The sequence below is a fragment of the Idiotropiscis lumnitzeri genome, chromosome 3 (assembly GCF_059441095.1).
Source record: "Idiotropiscis lumnitzeri isolate Australia: NSW breed Sydney's pygmy pipehorse chromosome 3, RoL_Ilum_1.0, whole genome shotgun sequence".
Taxonomy (NCBI): Eukaryota; Metazoa; Chordata; class Actinopteri; order Syngnathiformes; family Syngnathidae; genus Idiotropiscis; species Idiotropiscis lumnitzeri.
In genome coordinates, this window is record NC_142393.1 from 20,405,200 (window position 1) to 20,421,875 (window position 16,676).

General features: G+C 39.0%; 1 protein-coding gene and 1 long non-coding RNA gene across 2 annotated transcripts in view; one reads left to right on the plus strand and one right to left on the minus strand.

The window, feature by feature from the left end:
• The window catches only part of ttll10 (tubulin tyrosine ligase-like family, member 10), a 34,873-nt gene extending 18,818 nt beyond the window's left edge, over positions 1-16,055 (plus strand). The window contains 12 exon segments of the mRNA XM_088290114.1: positions 8,892-9,132; positions 9,232-9,313; positions 9,800-9,918; positions 10,010-10,130; positions 11,414-11,499; positions 12,150-12,336; positions 13,306-13,477; positions 13,592-13,732; positions 14,713-14,829; positions 14,919-15,012; positions 15,086-15,266; positions 15,268-16,055. Of these exon segments, the coding sequence (XP_088146240.1) occupies positions 8,901-9,132; positions 9,232-9,313; positions 9,800-9,918; positions 10,010-10,130; positions 11,414-11,499; positions 12,150-12,336; positions 13,306-13,477; positions 13,592-13,732; positions 14,713-14,829; positions 14,919-15,012; positions 15,086-15,266; positions 15,268-15,379 (1,644 nt within the window). The 5' untranslated portion in view covers positions 8,892-8,900 and the 3' untranslated portion in view covers positions 15,380-16,055.
• LOC148340290 (uncharacterized) lies at positions 6,145-8,000 on the minus strand. Its single transcript, XR_015842506.1, has 4 exons — positions 7,950-8,000; positions 7,571-7,593; positions 7,482-7,494; positions 6,145-7,371 (listed from the first exon to the last, which is right to left on the minus strand). It is a non-coding gene; the product is annotated as an uncharacterized LOC148340290 (long non-coding RNA).
• Positions 16,056-16,676: the final 621 nt, after the last annotated feature.

Sequence of the window (16,676 nt, forward strand, 5' to 3'; positions counted from 1 at the left end):
CTGCCAGTAGCAAAAATGCAATGAATGTGCAAACCTGATAAGAACAACCATGACGGCAGCAGCGTGTTACTTTTGTGACATAACATGGAAGTAGGCTCGTATCCAACACACATGCATGTCCTCATTTTTTAGAAATAGTAATAGTATAGTAGTAACACAATAGTAACATTTAAAAAAAAAATCAAATGTTTGTATAAAAGGCTTGATAGGACAGCATCAGTCTTTTACTACTTCTTTACTTCCCTTCCTGCCCTTTTTTTTCTCATGGCTTCTATGTCAACCCCACCCCACCTGCATAAAAGAATAGCAGTACGTTGATTGTTCCACCGGTCGTGCAAGGCCGTTTTTTTTCTTTCTTTTTTTTTTTTCCTTTTACTGGTTGCCTACCATGAACAGCGACGGCCTTTGTGTCGCGTGGCAGCCATTGGTCCAACTGGCCTGGGCTGCATCATGAAACTGAGCTCACCTGAGCGTGAAAGCCTCTTGTTATTTTAGCTGCCCAACGTGGAACCTAAACATGCTATAATAACTGGCATGCGAACGTGTAAACTGGGAATTGAACATCCCCAAACAAAAGAGTTGGAGTGAACAGAAAGCTTGTGTTGTGTATTTAAGGAGGGACAATTACCCCCCATACTTAACTCTGCGCTGCGCCTTTATGTACCCACTCAGCTCCATGACGCAAGTCACCAGAAACACCCCACTCGTCACCGATTTGTGACGGCTGTAGAAAGAAGGGAGATTTGATTGCTTTTGGTACTAGTGTGCGAAAGTGCACCAGAAAGAGGAACTTGTCAGGATTTCAGGCCGTTTCTTCTGCACTGCTGCTGCTTCCTCAGAGGTCACCCTGCCAGCCTGTTGATAGGCGTCTTACCAGACATGGTTAGATGTAATTACTGGTGTCTAATACTGTCTGGTAATGCCGTCCATTAAATGGCATTGCCTTCCGCTGTCTCCCTTCTGCTCTCTCGCTCTCATATGTCTTGACGTGTTCGCCTTCACAAACTTGACTGGAACTGTGATCCTTGCACTGGAAGAGTCATGAATGTCACTAGGATTCTTCCATGTGACTCGAGTCAAAGTTTAACTTTTCTCAACTTAGAATGTTTTTAAGACTTGGGAATATTATTGTGACAGCCGTATCAGGGTGAATTCTGTCCGTGTCCTCTGCCCCTCTGTACTGTAACAGAATACCTTGCAGGAACTTGGCTTTTCTCCATGTACAGTAGATAATTGAACACTGTGTGCGCCGATGCGTTATCTTCTGGTACCGCAAGTTATGTAAAATGTATTTGAATGAAATAAAGTAAATGAAATAAGAATTGACTTTGTGTCTTTTGATTTTTTTCCCCATTTTCTGAATCGACTTGCTTCGTTGTCGCACCCTTTGCAACAGTGCTGACGCTTTTGTCGGTGAGAGCGGAATGCTGAGCTCCAGTCAGGTGTGGATCAGGTTACGCAGAACAGAGCCTCTATTTAAAGCTTCCACCCCACCCCCAACTGCCACTCCAAAAGCTCGGCTCTCGTTGTGTCCCGCTGCCGGCTACGTCTTTATGTTGATAATAATAATGACAGTACCAAAAATAACAAAACTAAAAAAAGTATAATCTCAGTGTTAATACAAATACAGACATACAATTATATTGTCACCTTCTAGGATAACAAAATAAAAAACTACATTAATAAATAAAACCCAATTAAAAATGTTAATGATACAAAATATGGCAAATATTAATAATACACACAAGCAAATACTCTACATAAAAATAACAAAACTGATTTTATCAAATATTTTAATCAGAGATGCAAGTAATCGTTGCCAGATTTTCTGTTTGGCCTGATTTGATTTCAGATCTGCCCTTTTCTGTAGCATATCAAGTTTTCAGAATCAGAATAATATATTATGTAATAAGATATTTTGGCATTAGGTTCAGCAAGAGGAGTAATTTTTTTTTTCTGAAATGTCATAGCAACAAATTACAACGCATGCTGAAATATGTATTGATCAAGCTTTTACACTCTAGGTCAAACTGAGAAACAAGTCCTGAAAATACCTCAAAAACGTCATGCCGGGAAAAATAAAATACATTCTTTAAATCAGCTTCAAAAATACATTTCAGGACACATAAAGCCGTCTCTGATTAAAATTTACCATTGACCAGTCTGATACATAATGGCAGGAATAAAAGAAACCATTTTCATAAAAGTAATACAAAATTAATAATAGAGACTCGAATAAAGGATGATACACAAAAATATGAAATAAATAAATTATAATAAGTCATTCATATTGTGATCACCACCGCTGATCTGATGTGTCGTCATCATCCATTCAGTAATTATTTACTTTTCCCATCAATTTGCCACAGTTCAGTTGCTATATCTACAGTATCATTATAAATAAAGTTGCATTTGTAAAGAAAGTACCCATTGTTTGCTTCTCTTATCTAATCAGCGTTATTTATTATGTTCTATACCTAATGACAAGACCTTCCGGGATTTTCACGAGTGACAGCATATTTGAAGCCTTGTTAGGGGTGTTACTGAGTTTATTTGCTCTTTAAATTTCATTTGCAAAAACAATCCCATTCAAAAACAGCCGAGGAAGGCAGTTTTAAATGCGTCGTTTCCCGCCTTAACGTCACGCGACTGGATGACATTCCAGACAGGAGGAAAGCCTGTACAGGATTCCTGAGCTGGTCTGTGCACGCTTGGTGCAGTCGAATCAGACTCTTGCTCCGACCCTTACTGGCTGCATGAGGATGGAGAGGAACACACTCTGGGAGCACAGAAACAAAAACATTTGAGTTAGCCTGTTAGCATAATTTCATTCATTCTTGAACATTTTTTTGAACTTATTTAATTTTTGAATCTCTAAACAAGACAAGTCCAGTTGCTTCAACTCAACCTTTCCTTTGTAGATTACTAAAACATGGGCATGGGTGACAGAATCTAAAAACAGTGTTTTTTTTTGTTTCAGGCAAATTAGTATTTTTTGGACTCATGTTAGCCATCACAGCAACCTTTTATCCTTTTTTTTGTTTGTTTTTTTATGAACTAAATTGTCAATATGTGGCCTACGATTGATTGGCGACTCGTCCAGGGTGACTCTATACGTTTATATATATTTTTTTTATGGTATAGTTTCAAGATTTATGCTCTCACTGGTGTCTAATGTGTCTTCTCAATGCAATAATAACCCACATCAATTTTGTTATATTTGACCAGCTATTGGTGAGCCTACCTTTCAAGTTAACCGAGCTAGCTTAGTTTCGCAGTACACACAGCTATTTTACCTGCGTCTGGCAGATGAAAGGGAACGTCGTAATAAATCCCGTGCCTGAGGAAAAACAGCCAATCAGAGATATAAGGTGTGACTGACGAGGTGTCAATCATTCTCTTTTGCACTCGATGGCCCTCTCAGAAAGAACTGGACCAAAATCTCATGAAATCAAGATGCCAAGTGTGGTTGGCTTCCCCTTTCAGTAGTCATGTTTTTTTGTTGAAAAAGTAGCAAGCCTGTTTTGACAAAATAAGAACCAGAAACTCATGTTTCCAAATGGTAAAAACCAGAAAAACACTCAAGGTAGTACTTGAAACAACTACTTATGTACTGTAAGTATTGGTACTTGGTTACTTCCAAGCGCTGTCATCTTCCGCATCATGTCACCAGTGGGAGTGAGCACTGACAGAGCCTGGGAACACATTGTCGTACAACCCCTACCCATTGTAATCGGAAATGAGAGAGCGAGCCTATTGAGGCACGCCTCTCTTTACTCGGAAACTTAACTCCATTGCCGCCACGACATAACACACTCACAAGGAGAACCCTCCAAATAGCAATAATAATAGGTTGTGGAGGGACACCATTGCTGCAGGCTGTAATTGCTCGGCACTTCCTGATCAAATTGACATAATGTGGGAATGGGCCGATTCCCAGAGATACACACGAGGCTCTTAAACAAATATTGTTTTGTTTTATTGTGTTTTTCAAGTGTATTGTTGTTTTCATGAAGCTTTTAGTTCATCATACCAGTATAGGCTTTTGTGAAGAAAACTTGCTAAAATTGGTGGTCGAGAAGCTAACCGGCTTCAAAATCGATATTTCATTTGAGTCCGTGTGCTGTAGTTGCATTATATTTATGTAGGCCTGTCACGATAACCAATTTTTCCAGACGATATAGTCACCCAGAAACTATCAATGTGTCAATAACTGATGCTATGTTTTTTTTTTTTTTTTTTTTTAATGCCACTGATACTGATATTGTTAGAAAAAAACAGTGCAATTATCTCTCAATTCTCAAGGATATGAAACATTTGCATTGAAATGGGGCTCAATAACATATCTTGGATAAATAGATAGAAATTTAATAAAAAAGACTCAAGCTGTGTTAACTCCAACTTCTGTTAACTACACCTCGAACAAATATTAACAAAGCACATACACGACATACAATACGTTGCAGTCTGAAATAACAAGAGTAAAGATATGTCTTATTTTCTTCCTTTTCCTCTTATATTTCTGGACAATTTATCAGAATTTTTTCTATTTTTAAAATTCAATAAAGTTGTCGTTAATTGTCGTCTGCTCATTATTGGACATCATAATCTGGCAATGAAACTTCCCTTAGTACCGCGGTTATCAAACAAAAATCACACTATTGTTTCTCTATACTCTTAGTGTCGTCGTGATAAGCAACTCAACTTTCATATTTCACCATACAAAAATAACTATTCTAATTGACTGGCAACCAGTTCAGGGTGTAAACCGCCTACTGCCCGAAGACAGACAGACACAGGCACACACACACACACCCCCACACACACACCCCCGCACACCCCCACGCACACACCTACGTGCACACACACGCACTCATCTTCTTGGCAGATGGCGTAGCACAAAGTGAACAGGGTTGTAAAACAAGCCTGCTCTCTTTGTCCACCTGCAGCAGCCTTTAACAGCGTCTCTATCAAATGGCGGCTCTTTATCAAGGCGTGGCTGACGCTGCCTCCAACGTGGGGCCAAGGCCGGGAGGCCCACTTCAAGGGCCAAGCTTCTCACTGCTTACGGCATTGGAACATTTTTGATTTCCAGAGGTGGCAAATGTACTCTCACTGTGTCTGTGTAGAAGTTAAGACACTTGTGTATAAGCCTCTGCTAAAAGTAGAAGTACAGAGTCATTACCTTCAGTAAAAGTTAAAAAAAAAGGTCAAAATTCTGAAAAATAGTAGACAAGTAAAGCTGAATTCTTACTGTTATATACAGTACCTGTTTTGATAACGCAACCTCTTAATTACTACTTTGTATAGTTTTCATACTGAAAAGGAGGGCGAAAAAATCATTTTACAGAGCTTGAGAGCCGTGTGAGACACGAGGTGATAAACGGACTGAACATGCAAACAGACCGGAGCAAGCATCTTGCTCAACTGCATTCCTGGTGCCGTATTTCCTGAGACATTACGATATGTGCTAATTGTCACGGAAAGAATGGCTATTATGGAATGGATTGAAGATATAATGACAGCTTTCTTTAAAATATTTTTGCGGTGGAGATAAAATATAAAATAGTTGAAAGGTTGCAGACTATTAACACTTTCATTCCATTTCTTGTTTCATCTCACTATTTAAATCTGTAGTCTATTGTCAAATCCGTTTATTGTTTGTGATCTTCACCACCAGATCGCAACCCAATTTATTAGATTACCTTTTTATTATTTAACTTTGAAAATTCAGTTATTTGTCTAAACATTGTATTTTTGTATTACATTATTATATTTTCTATTGTAATTTTTTCCAGAAAAAAAATTACATTGAAAATGTTTTTTTTTAATATTAATATCAGAAAATGTGTTTTTATGCAGAAAAAACATATTTCTATAATAATGTTACCAATGAACAATATACACTTTTTTACAAAAGAATGGACTCAAACTAGTTTGGATGGCTCAACAGCACCTCTGTTGGTTTTAGCTGAGTACTGCAACTCATTTCCCTCCAAATTTTTTCAATCTATGAATGGTTCCACACAAGTGACACAATTGTTAGACAATTGATTGTTCAACTGTTTATGGTGTCCTTTACCATGGATATAATTTAAGAACATATACTAGTTTGTTGGGTAAAGTTTTCAAGTTGTTGTTTGTTCACAACAATGGTGATAATTAGTATCCCAGTCAAGCAAGATTCTTTTGGGTTGAAAAAATGTTGCTGTAATGCAAAACAAAGGACACATTTCAAAAATAGTACTTTATAACCTGCTCTGGTTTTTGTAAACCTGTATTGTGAGTAATTGCAAGTAAGAACACAAAGTAAAACAAAACAAAACAAAAAAAAACCTTTGTAAATTACAGTGACCATTTAGGAAACAGGAACAAAATCAATCCATCTGTTTTCTACAGTATTTGTCGTCATCAGGGTTGCAGGCGAGATGGAGAATGACTATCCTCGCTGAATTTGAGCAGGAGGCGTCTCACACCCTGGACTGGTCACCCGCCAGTAGCAGTGGACAAAAAATATAATTTGAACACCATGTTAATGTGTTTAATGCCTCACACAATTGAAGCTTTTTCCATGTTCTCTAGACCTGTGATTCTCTAAGTGTGGTGCATGTAACAACAGTTTGTATGCAGACTCCCTCTAGTGGTAAAACGAAGAATCACTGAATCAAAATGGCATCTTGTGAAAGTGGATTTTCTTTTTTAATTAAAGATAAGAAACGTTGTTTTTAACTTTTAAGTGGAATGTTTCTCCATGTACTATTTCAGGACTTGTTGTTTTCAAACAATTTGTCTGACTAATATTTAAATATAGATTGTTTCCTTATATATAAGCAGTGAAAAATGTTAGAGTTGTTTACAAGAATTCTTTTAAGGAAAAAAACTCATTTATGATCAACATTGTATGCAACACTGTAACAGTAGTTTGATGTTGGCCATTATATGGTTTTTTTTTAGGTGGTACTTGGTATAAAAATAAATAAATAAATAAATTAAAAAAAACACAAAACACTGCTCTTAACGGATGTACTGCTGCGTTCAGAAAAAAACAAAAACATCGCGTTGACACAACAGAGGAGGCCCCAAAAACAAAAACATCGCGTTGACACAACAGAGGAGGCCTCAAGGTAGTTAATATTGGATGAATCTGCCCAGGACGCACTCTTGTGGAGTTGCCGTGGAAAGACTGTCCTAGTGGCAACTGTTGCCATGGCTCGCACTACTGGCCAATCTACCGATTGTTTACGTGGGTGGAGTGTAGCTCAGTGGAGTGGAGTAGAGTGGGGTGGTTGTGGAGGGAGGTTTGATGACCGTCAGTGTGGCAGGCAAGAAGATTCTGTCTATGGCTTCGCTGGTTGTTTAGGCCCTGCCAAGCTGGAGTGTTGAAGGCACATAGTGGAAGAAGAGCATGCAGAGTAGTTGAGAGGTTTGAGACCTACCGGAGGCGAGTGCGTTGGGTGGATATATAGCAACAATAAGCTCACATTTTGCTGTTTCCTAGTTGCAGTGTGAAGGTAAGGATAGAATCAATCCCATTCGTTGTCATGAAAATGCTAAAATATTGGAAACATACCTCAAAGTCCAAGTAAAGCTTCTCTGTTACCGTTCCCATGGAAACAATAAAAATGAAGGACGTATAAGTAAAAGCACATTGTTGCCTTGAGATACGAATGATACAAGTTTTTACATTGACTTAAGAGCAAATATTTGAGCTATGAGCGTGAGACAAACTCGATTCCTCCTCAAAGAGGCTTCATTCTAACTGCTAAATTCCACAACTAGTTTCGGTTTGCTGTCAAACTAACAGAGCTGGGCAAGTGACCATTTTTTGCCAATCAGTCCCCCACCCTCTGACCGAGACCTAGGTACTTTTGTGGCCTCGATGTTCCGGCCTTATTCATAAAAATTGTCTGCCCCGAGTCTAACTATGCGCATGCATGCGGTTTGCTTACTTTTGGTATTTTCGTTGACAGGTGCCGTTAGAAAAGGGTGTTTGCTCCTCAATATTCTTTTAGCCGCACTCTGGGACCATCACAGAGCACAGAGCAGCCATTTATACTGGGAATAGATTACACACAGGTGCACTCTATTTATCATCATCAGTCGTTTAGGTCAGCATTGGATCATTATGAAATCATCCTCTGGAGTGAGTTGGTTGCACTAACAGTAAAGTGGACAAATAATATAAAACGTTTTTCCATATTTTATTTCTATTCATCCATTATCCAAGCCAAAAGTTAAAAATATCTCCGGAATTTCATTATATCATATCTTACGACTTTTCAGTGTAATGGTCACTGAATTGAATCAAACGATTTTTCTTTTTACAACTAATTAATTATGTCATTCAAATGTGTTTTTTAAAAAAAACATAATATTATAGAATTTTATATTTATTAATAAAACAATTACAAGATTTTCTTAGTTTTTTTATGGGCAGCTGGAACAAATTAATTGCATTTCTTTTGATATTACAGCAGAATGATGTTTTGAGATACAAACGTTTTGAGTTATGAGTTATGAGTTATTAGATCTAATTCAGCCATTAGAATCTCAAGGCACCATTGAATGTCATAGCCAAGAAAACATTACAGACCAAAACAAAGAAAAGGGACGTCTTCAGATGAGACTCAGGTGGATAGACATTTACGTGGCATGCATTTGAATAGTTTAGATCTGAAGTGAATCAACTCCTGGCCTGGCATGCATGTTACAAAATTTTTTTATTTTATTTTTTTTACAGGGAAAATCTCGTTGCACATTGAATACAATGACAATAAAGGGCATTCTGATTCTGATTTCTTCCATTGAAAAAATGGTGTTCCTTTTTTACCTCCTCATTATAAGCACTGCTATTTCTGAATGACTCGCTTCATTTTCTTCTTGTTCTTGAGCTGGAGATCATGTCATCTAAGAGCTTGGTGGAGCCGTGCAGTGAGGCCCGGAATTATGATGACAAAATGGACAAACGAGGCGAAGTGGAGGAGGACGACCAGGATGGGGTACCATTATCTTCTGCTCGTGATGTCATAGACGGACTGATGAAGGTCAGGGTGAAGGAGAAGCAATCTGGTGAAGAAAAAAGGGGATGCATCCAGATGGCTTTGCGCAAGAAGAGACGGGACAGAAGCTCAAGTGTGTGCAAAACCAATCTTTATATTGTATTAGCAAACATGTCAGTTGTATGGCTCCATAGCTTCTTCCTCAAGTGCTTGTTGATGTGCTTCCATCCAGTTAGGGAAAGAGTGAGGCATGTGGAGGAGGACAGAGGTTCTGGCCCTTTCTTCTTTTTTGGAGGAGGCAATGGTGCTGAGATGTAAGTCAGACCACCTGCTTTGAATGCCATGTGGACAGAAAAATTGAGTCACATGGTTATTATACGTACAGCAAGTTCGAACGACAAAAATGTGAAGTGGTTTCTACTATTCTGGGGAGAGTTTTTCCCACGTTGGTTCTTCCCAGAAATTTTTGGTGGGCTTGCCTTTAAATATGATTTGATTGCACTTGTTTTTGTGCACTGGGAGCAGAAAACGATCTTGCCCAAACAGATGCCAAAAAGAATTATATTAATATATTATGTATTAAATATATTATATAATCAACTCCATATTCCCTAACAGCAAAAAGTGTATGTGTCCCTGCTAATGTACGGTTCACCATTCACAAAGGTACTTAACTGACTGATGGATTGGTTCCGTTGTCCAAAAATAGTTTTCTGAATGTGAATAACTCGCCTAAATCCAACATTCTTCACCATGACCCTTTGCATGGTTGAGTGTCATCGCGTTCCTCTGTCCTTTAGAGTGAGCGCTTACTGTGAGAGAAGAGGATGGAAGAGGACATACAACAGGCAGAGGGCGGACTTCAAACTCAAGTGGTGTGAGACCAAATCACCATGCACTTACCTCAACTTCAGAGAAGGTATTGGGACGGGCTCATTGTGAGGATAATACAGCACACAGTTCTTTTTTTGTGGGGTTCATGAAGTGGCCATTGCCCATGTCGGTCTCAGGAGAACAATTGGTGTATCAGATCCCCAACAACAAGGTGCTCACCACCAAGATTGGCTTGCTCAGCAGTCTGAGGGAGTACGAGCGAGTCAGCTGCAAAGTCAACCATGGCCGAGCGCTCAGGTCAGCTGATTTGCTGTGAATTAATATTTGTGATAATAAATGCTAATTTATCTAACAATAAAATCTAAGAATACATTAAACATTCATCCATCCATTATCAGCACCACTTCTCCTCACGAGGGACGTTTCAGCCTATCCCAGCTTTCTTCAGGCCGTAGACTGGGTACACCCTGAACTGGTGGCCAACCAGTTGCAGAGCGCGCAAAAACAAACCGCCATTCACACTCACAATCACACCTTGGAACAAATTAGAGTGTTATTAACCTACCATGAATGTTTTTGGAACATGGGAGGAAACCGGAGTACCCGGAGGAAAATCACACAGGCACGGGGGAGCACATGGTTTCAAACCCTGGACTCAAATGAACATTTTTCAATGTATAAACTTAGACAAATAAGAAAAACAAAATCATGAATACAAGGCAAAATTACCAACACAGAGGGAGTAAATATAATGGCAGAACATTTTACAATTAATAAAGTATAAATTATACAACCAGTACATTCTTTTTACAACAAAAAGTGCAAGGAATGAAATCAAAAAGTAATTCCAAAAAAAGTTTGATGTTCACGAGTCAATCTGGTGACCAGTGTTTGTGCTGCTAAATGCTAGTGACAGTTCAACAGCTACAAAAAAGTCAATACACACACAAAAATGTTTAGGTTTAAATCACAAGATTTATGTATTTAAATTGTATATAAAATTTCAATACATTTGACTTACTTAAAATTTAACATAAACAGGACAACAAACTACGTGGTCTATATATGGTCTATATATGCCAGTCAAATGTAAATGAAACAAAGATTGAGAGTTATGTAGACTATCTCATAGAGCCACTGTGTTTTGAAAAAAAAAAAAAACAATGATAAATTTATGTATTCAGCATTCGTAAAGGCAGTGTGTTTAAAATATTTCAGAATGAGTGTATCTAATTAATATGAATCACGCCATGTGTTTGAAATACTTAGAAATTGGACACATGAACTAAGTAAAACACACACAATTACTAGTACACGACAGGAGAACCCAAAAAAGAAGCGAGATTAATGCTAACCAAAGCTGTTAGAAGGTTATATAACTATTTCCAAAAACATGCATAATTATACAGGATTCATTTGCATTCATTATTGGACATCAATTTCAGATCTTTATTCTTAAAAACACTTTCTAATTTGAAATATTTTGTTGAGATGTATTTCTTTTGATGTGCAATGTAGTCTCAAAGGCGGTTATTGCTGCATGCTAAGTTGCTAACCGCTAACTGTCTTGTGCTACACAGGAAGCTGCAAATGAAGGAGTTTATTCCTACAACTTTCCGTATGGATGTGAAGGAAGAGCGAGAGGCTTTCTTCGCTCAGCAGCTGGGTACAAATTCAATCTATCTATTATCCTCTCCTACACGCGCGTGACACTGGTTGAACAGGCTTTGTGTTTAGTTAGCAGGCTTCAAAATCAAACAGTAAAACACTGAATCGTTTGTTCATGGCAGTGTTAACGCAACAGGTGCCTTGGTGATGGTTTCATGTACAGTGGAAAAAATAATGCACTTCACCTCCCATGAGGCCCTGATAAAATCACCCGAGGAACATGCTGTTGCCATAGTGACGAGTCAGCAAAGGGCAGGGCTGAGGTGCAAACACAAGGAGAACGACTCAATATGTGGGACAAAACGAAGGCAAGAGTCATGCACTTAAGAATACATCAATCATAGTTTTGTATGATGGGATGTTAAAAAAAAAAAACTCTCTGCCATGGGCTTGCCTCAAATTTGGTAACAAACGTCAAATTAGATCTCCGACGTCATCCCCCGCTCACATATTTGCAAGCCATCTGGGGGATTGCTACAATGTGCTCTGGTGTATTCACCAAATTTTGAGTTCTCAAGTAAGGCAAAACGTCCCGGGGGTTGAACAAACATCCATTGGGTTTACGACACAAATATGTTCAACTTTCGCAGTAAATGTGAAGTGCTTTACATAAAACATTTCTCAGAGTCTATTGTTGGGACTCAACAGGCGCAAACAACAGTTCCAGCCAAATGTGGATATGCAAGCCCACGGGTCTGAACCAAGGAAGAGGGATCTTTCTTCTGAAGAGCATGGAGGACGTTGCCGCCTTGAAGCTGAAGCTGCAACACATGGACGACCTGCGGACCAACACTCAGATGCTTCGCCGTCAGCCTCAGGCTTACATCGTCCAACAGTGAGTACACACATGGAGATCCTGAATATACCGGTTAGTATGTTAGGGTGCCTTGAGATCCAAGTTTTCATTTATCATATGTTTTTGCACCCCTGATTACTCTGGGGGTGCACACTGATGAAGTGTGGGCACACCTGACATGAGCAGTCTCAAATAGTGTTTTAAATGTCTTAATTTCGATTAAAAAGGAGTCTACGTTTTGTGCAGTTGCCGTTTTATTAACACCGAGCTTTCCAGTAGCTGTGATTGCTTCATACTAGTCTGTGTGTATTCATGCTTAAGTTCATATCTGATATGAACTGTGATATTATCATAACCTCCTATGTCGAATTCGGTCAGTTAAATGTTTCTCACAAATTTACACTATTGGTCAGTCTTCACGGGTGTTATTTTTACATATAATTTATGTTAAAAGGGAAGTCAGCTGACATTTTCTTCACAATATTATGTTCTATGCAGCCCAACAAGTTAAGCAGTAAAATCCACCCGTTTTGTACATTTTGCCATTTGCTGCCGGCTGAAAATGACGTTACAGTTGCTCAGGGCTCAGCTATCAACCAATCTTGGCTCGCTTTCCTGCATGCTTTCAATCTCTACTGGCTCAGACCCACCCGATTCAAATGATCAGATCATCAGCAGTATCCTGCTCATTTAAATCAGGCGTGTTGCAGCCGGGAGAGATGGAAAACATACAGGACACTGGCCCTCGGGAATCGGAGTTTGACACTCCTGATTTAGGGCATTCCAGAAGAGAGTTTTTCAGCGAATAACAGCGGTTTCACTGCAGTCCCTTTTTACATAACTTAACTCTGCTTTCACTTGACATAGATTGTGATTGACCAGTTACTCCCAAAATACACTTGAATAAATAACAACCCCCTCCCTAACTGTAGACTGTATTTGTCTCAGTACTTTCTTCACCAAAATCATTCAAATGTTTTGTGATCTGTGCCACACGTAATTGTGCAGTTACATCCAGAGGCCGCTGCTGTTACAAGGGAAGAAGTTTGACGTGCGCTCTTATCTCCTAATCGCCTGCACTTCACCTTACATGGTCTTCTTTCGCCACGGATATGTCCGGCTGACCTGTGACCACTATGACCCTCGCTCCAATAATCTCTCAGCCCACCTCACCAATCAGGTACAACCTAATAGTGTGAGCTTCAAGCTAAAAAAGGTCTTTGAAGTGGCGACAAGACGTGCATGTGTGTGTGCGTGTGTCTGTGTGCGTGCGCCCCCTGCTGTCTACCTGCAGTACATGCAGAAGAAGAACCCCATGTACAGGCACATGAAGGAGGAGACTGTGTGGTCCATGGAGAGCTTCAATGCCCATGTGAATGATCACTTTCAGGTTGCCAAGGATCTAGCAAGGGATTGGGTGCTCGGCGCCTTCACGGTGAGTGTGGCTGTTGTTGTCTGGTAGCTCACAGGGACCAATTAGAAGTTATAGATTGATGCAGACTCAACTTGCTCTTAATTGAGGTGAGGGTAAGGTTGGCTGATCTCATTTCTGTCTGGGGATGCATCATCGTATTATCTATACAATATTTTGCATGTTCGCAGCGGTTAACACCTTGATTTTTTCTTTTTTTTAAAAATTCATTTAATTGATTTTTTTTTGCTGTTTGTACGAATCCATACATTTGATCGTAAATCTAAAAAAAACTGAAAAAATTACTGGCTTCCGCCGCCAATTTTGAAAATCAGGGCCGAGACCTGTGGAGGCTTTAGGCTTTAGCTTTACCGTATTTTCCGGATTATAAAACGTTACTTTTTTCTCCGATTTTGAACCATGCGGCTACTACAACGGTGCGGCTTTTCTGTGCATTTTTCTTTTACCGTTAGGGGTGCTCTATAGTTCAGAAAATATGCTAATTAAATCGTTATGGTTTTTCTTCTCTTGGGTTTGTTCTGTTTTAATTAGCAAAGTTGTTGCCGTGTTAAAAGGCACTGTTTTTACAATCTGTTTATGTACCTTTATGTGCATTCACAGTACAAACCAATTTTTTTCAACATAGAAAATTGCGGCTTATAGCATGGTGCTTTTTTAATTTTTTAATTTTTTTTTTTAAAGAGTTGCTGATGTGCGTTATATTCCGGAAAACACTGTATGTTTTGTGGGGAGGGCGATTCCCTATAGTCTGTGAAGCCCTGTTTAAAATACACATTCACGTTTATTGACACATGCATGAACTGTAAACTTCACTGTAAATATTGAATCATGGCATGTCTCAATCAATGTCATCGCAGTATTTCAAGCTCGTGATACACTCATGTCAATGACTCATTGTAACTCAAATGACGTATGTACAATTTAGTATTCCACAGTGAAGCTATAACGCGATAAAGTGGTCGTTTCCCACCTGTGTGCTTCAGAGGTGCATGCAGCAGATGATGACGCAATGTTTCCTTGCTGTCAAACCCAAGCTGGACCGCCGACTGGGTTTCTTCGACCTCATTGGCTGTGACTTCTTGGTGGATGAAGACTTCAAGGTGGGTGAGGTGTCCAATGAGAATAAGCATGTTTGTGACTGTGAATTGGAAGCGTCAGATGTTTTGTTTTGTTTTGTTGTTTTCCAAAGGTGTGGCTTTTGGAGATGAACTGTAATCCAGCTCTCCATGTCAACTGTGAGGTGCTAAAAGAGGTGATACCCAGCACCATAGCGGAGACACTTGGTATGTTCATTTAAAGTTAACACACATGAATGCCCCTTTCGTCGTGTCATTTTTTTTTTATGCTCCTCTTCAGATTTAACTATTGAGATCTTCAACAAGTGCCGTCGGAGACAGCGGATCTTGCCTTTGGCCTGTCAGAAGGAGTTTGTGCTTCTGTACAATGGATGTCATGGCTCGGATTCCAACGGCAACACAGGAAAGGGCCATAAAGTCTCCAAAAAAGGCCAAAAGACTCGAGCCAGAGAGTTCGTGAGACACGGTGCAACTGGGACACCCTTTACATCTTAGGAAGGCTCTTCAAGAATCACCACCTCAAACCATCGTCGTGCGGAGCTCTGCACCATCACTCGTAGGTGAGGAAGTGTAGAAGCATCCAGGAAATCAACAAGAAAAGAGCCTTGTGTTTTTCTCATTAGCCACATTTAAAAAAAAATAAATGTTGTTTGATTTGAAAATTAACAAACACAAAAGGATATTATGATATATTATGAAAGCGTATGGATTTATTTATTTATTATTTATTTACTGTAAGCCATAATCATTACAACCAAAATATTTATTTTATTATTATATTTAAAACGTTTCTCTGTGTTTAATGAATCAGTATACTAGATGAGGTTTAAATAAACTGACTACTGGAATAAACTTGTGCCTGGAAGGTAGCGGTGCTTTTAAATCTCCTTAATATTGCTGCACCCCCCAGAACACCTCACGTGTTATGTCACTGTATAGGGTTGTATAAAATGCTTAAATTGCTTGTGCACTCCTTATTTCATGAAATGTTCTAACTTTGGCATTGTATTACGTTCATAGTGCGTACATTCAGCGGCTCGGCTACTTTGTCCCGATTACATTCAACTTACGTTTTGAATATTAAGAGAGCTCTTTGCTTCTCAGTCAAATACTAATGAATGATACTCTATAACGATGTGGGTCGACTGTCCAAACATGCTACAAAAAAATATGAATCAAGGGAAGGTCATCTTTTTCTTTAGCTCAATGTCAAATTTAATATGTTGCTAAATACGTTTAAGTTTAAAAGAAAAAAATAAAGTTGAAATGTATGTATGTGAGTTTATTAATCATTGATGATCAATACATATTTGTTAAAAAATACTGTTTACACATATTTTACACTTTCCGTTTACATAACTGCCACATGGGCCAATTAAAAGAAAAAAGATGTTGCATTTTAACACTATACATGGGGTTGTTTCTCTCATGGACTGAAGTTTGTTGATTTTGGTTTAGTGTTTAGTTTCAGGATTTTCCTTGTATTCCTTTGTCTTGTCAGCTGATTGTGTTCACCTGTGCTTGTCATCCCATCCACTCGTGTAAACCAATCAGCTCTCGCCAACCGTTTGTGTCTTGTCCAGGTGTTCCTTGTTGTCTCGTCACTTTGTTTGTATTTAGTTCCTTGTTTGCTTTTGCTTCTGATTGGTTCGTTGTCCATGTCAGATGTGCATGTCAGTGGCTCCTGTCACGTCTGTTGGCCGTTCCTCAGCGTGTTTCGGTTTTCGTCGTTTTTTTGCTAGTCCTTGTTTTGTTACTTTGATCCTGGTTTTGTACTTTGATATTTAATTTTTCTCAGTGCTTTGTTTGCCTTTTTGTTTTCTTTACAATAAATACTCCTGCCTCGCCTCCCTGCATTTGGCTCTTCCCTA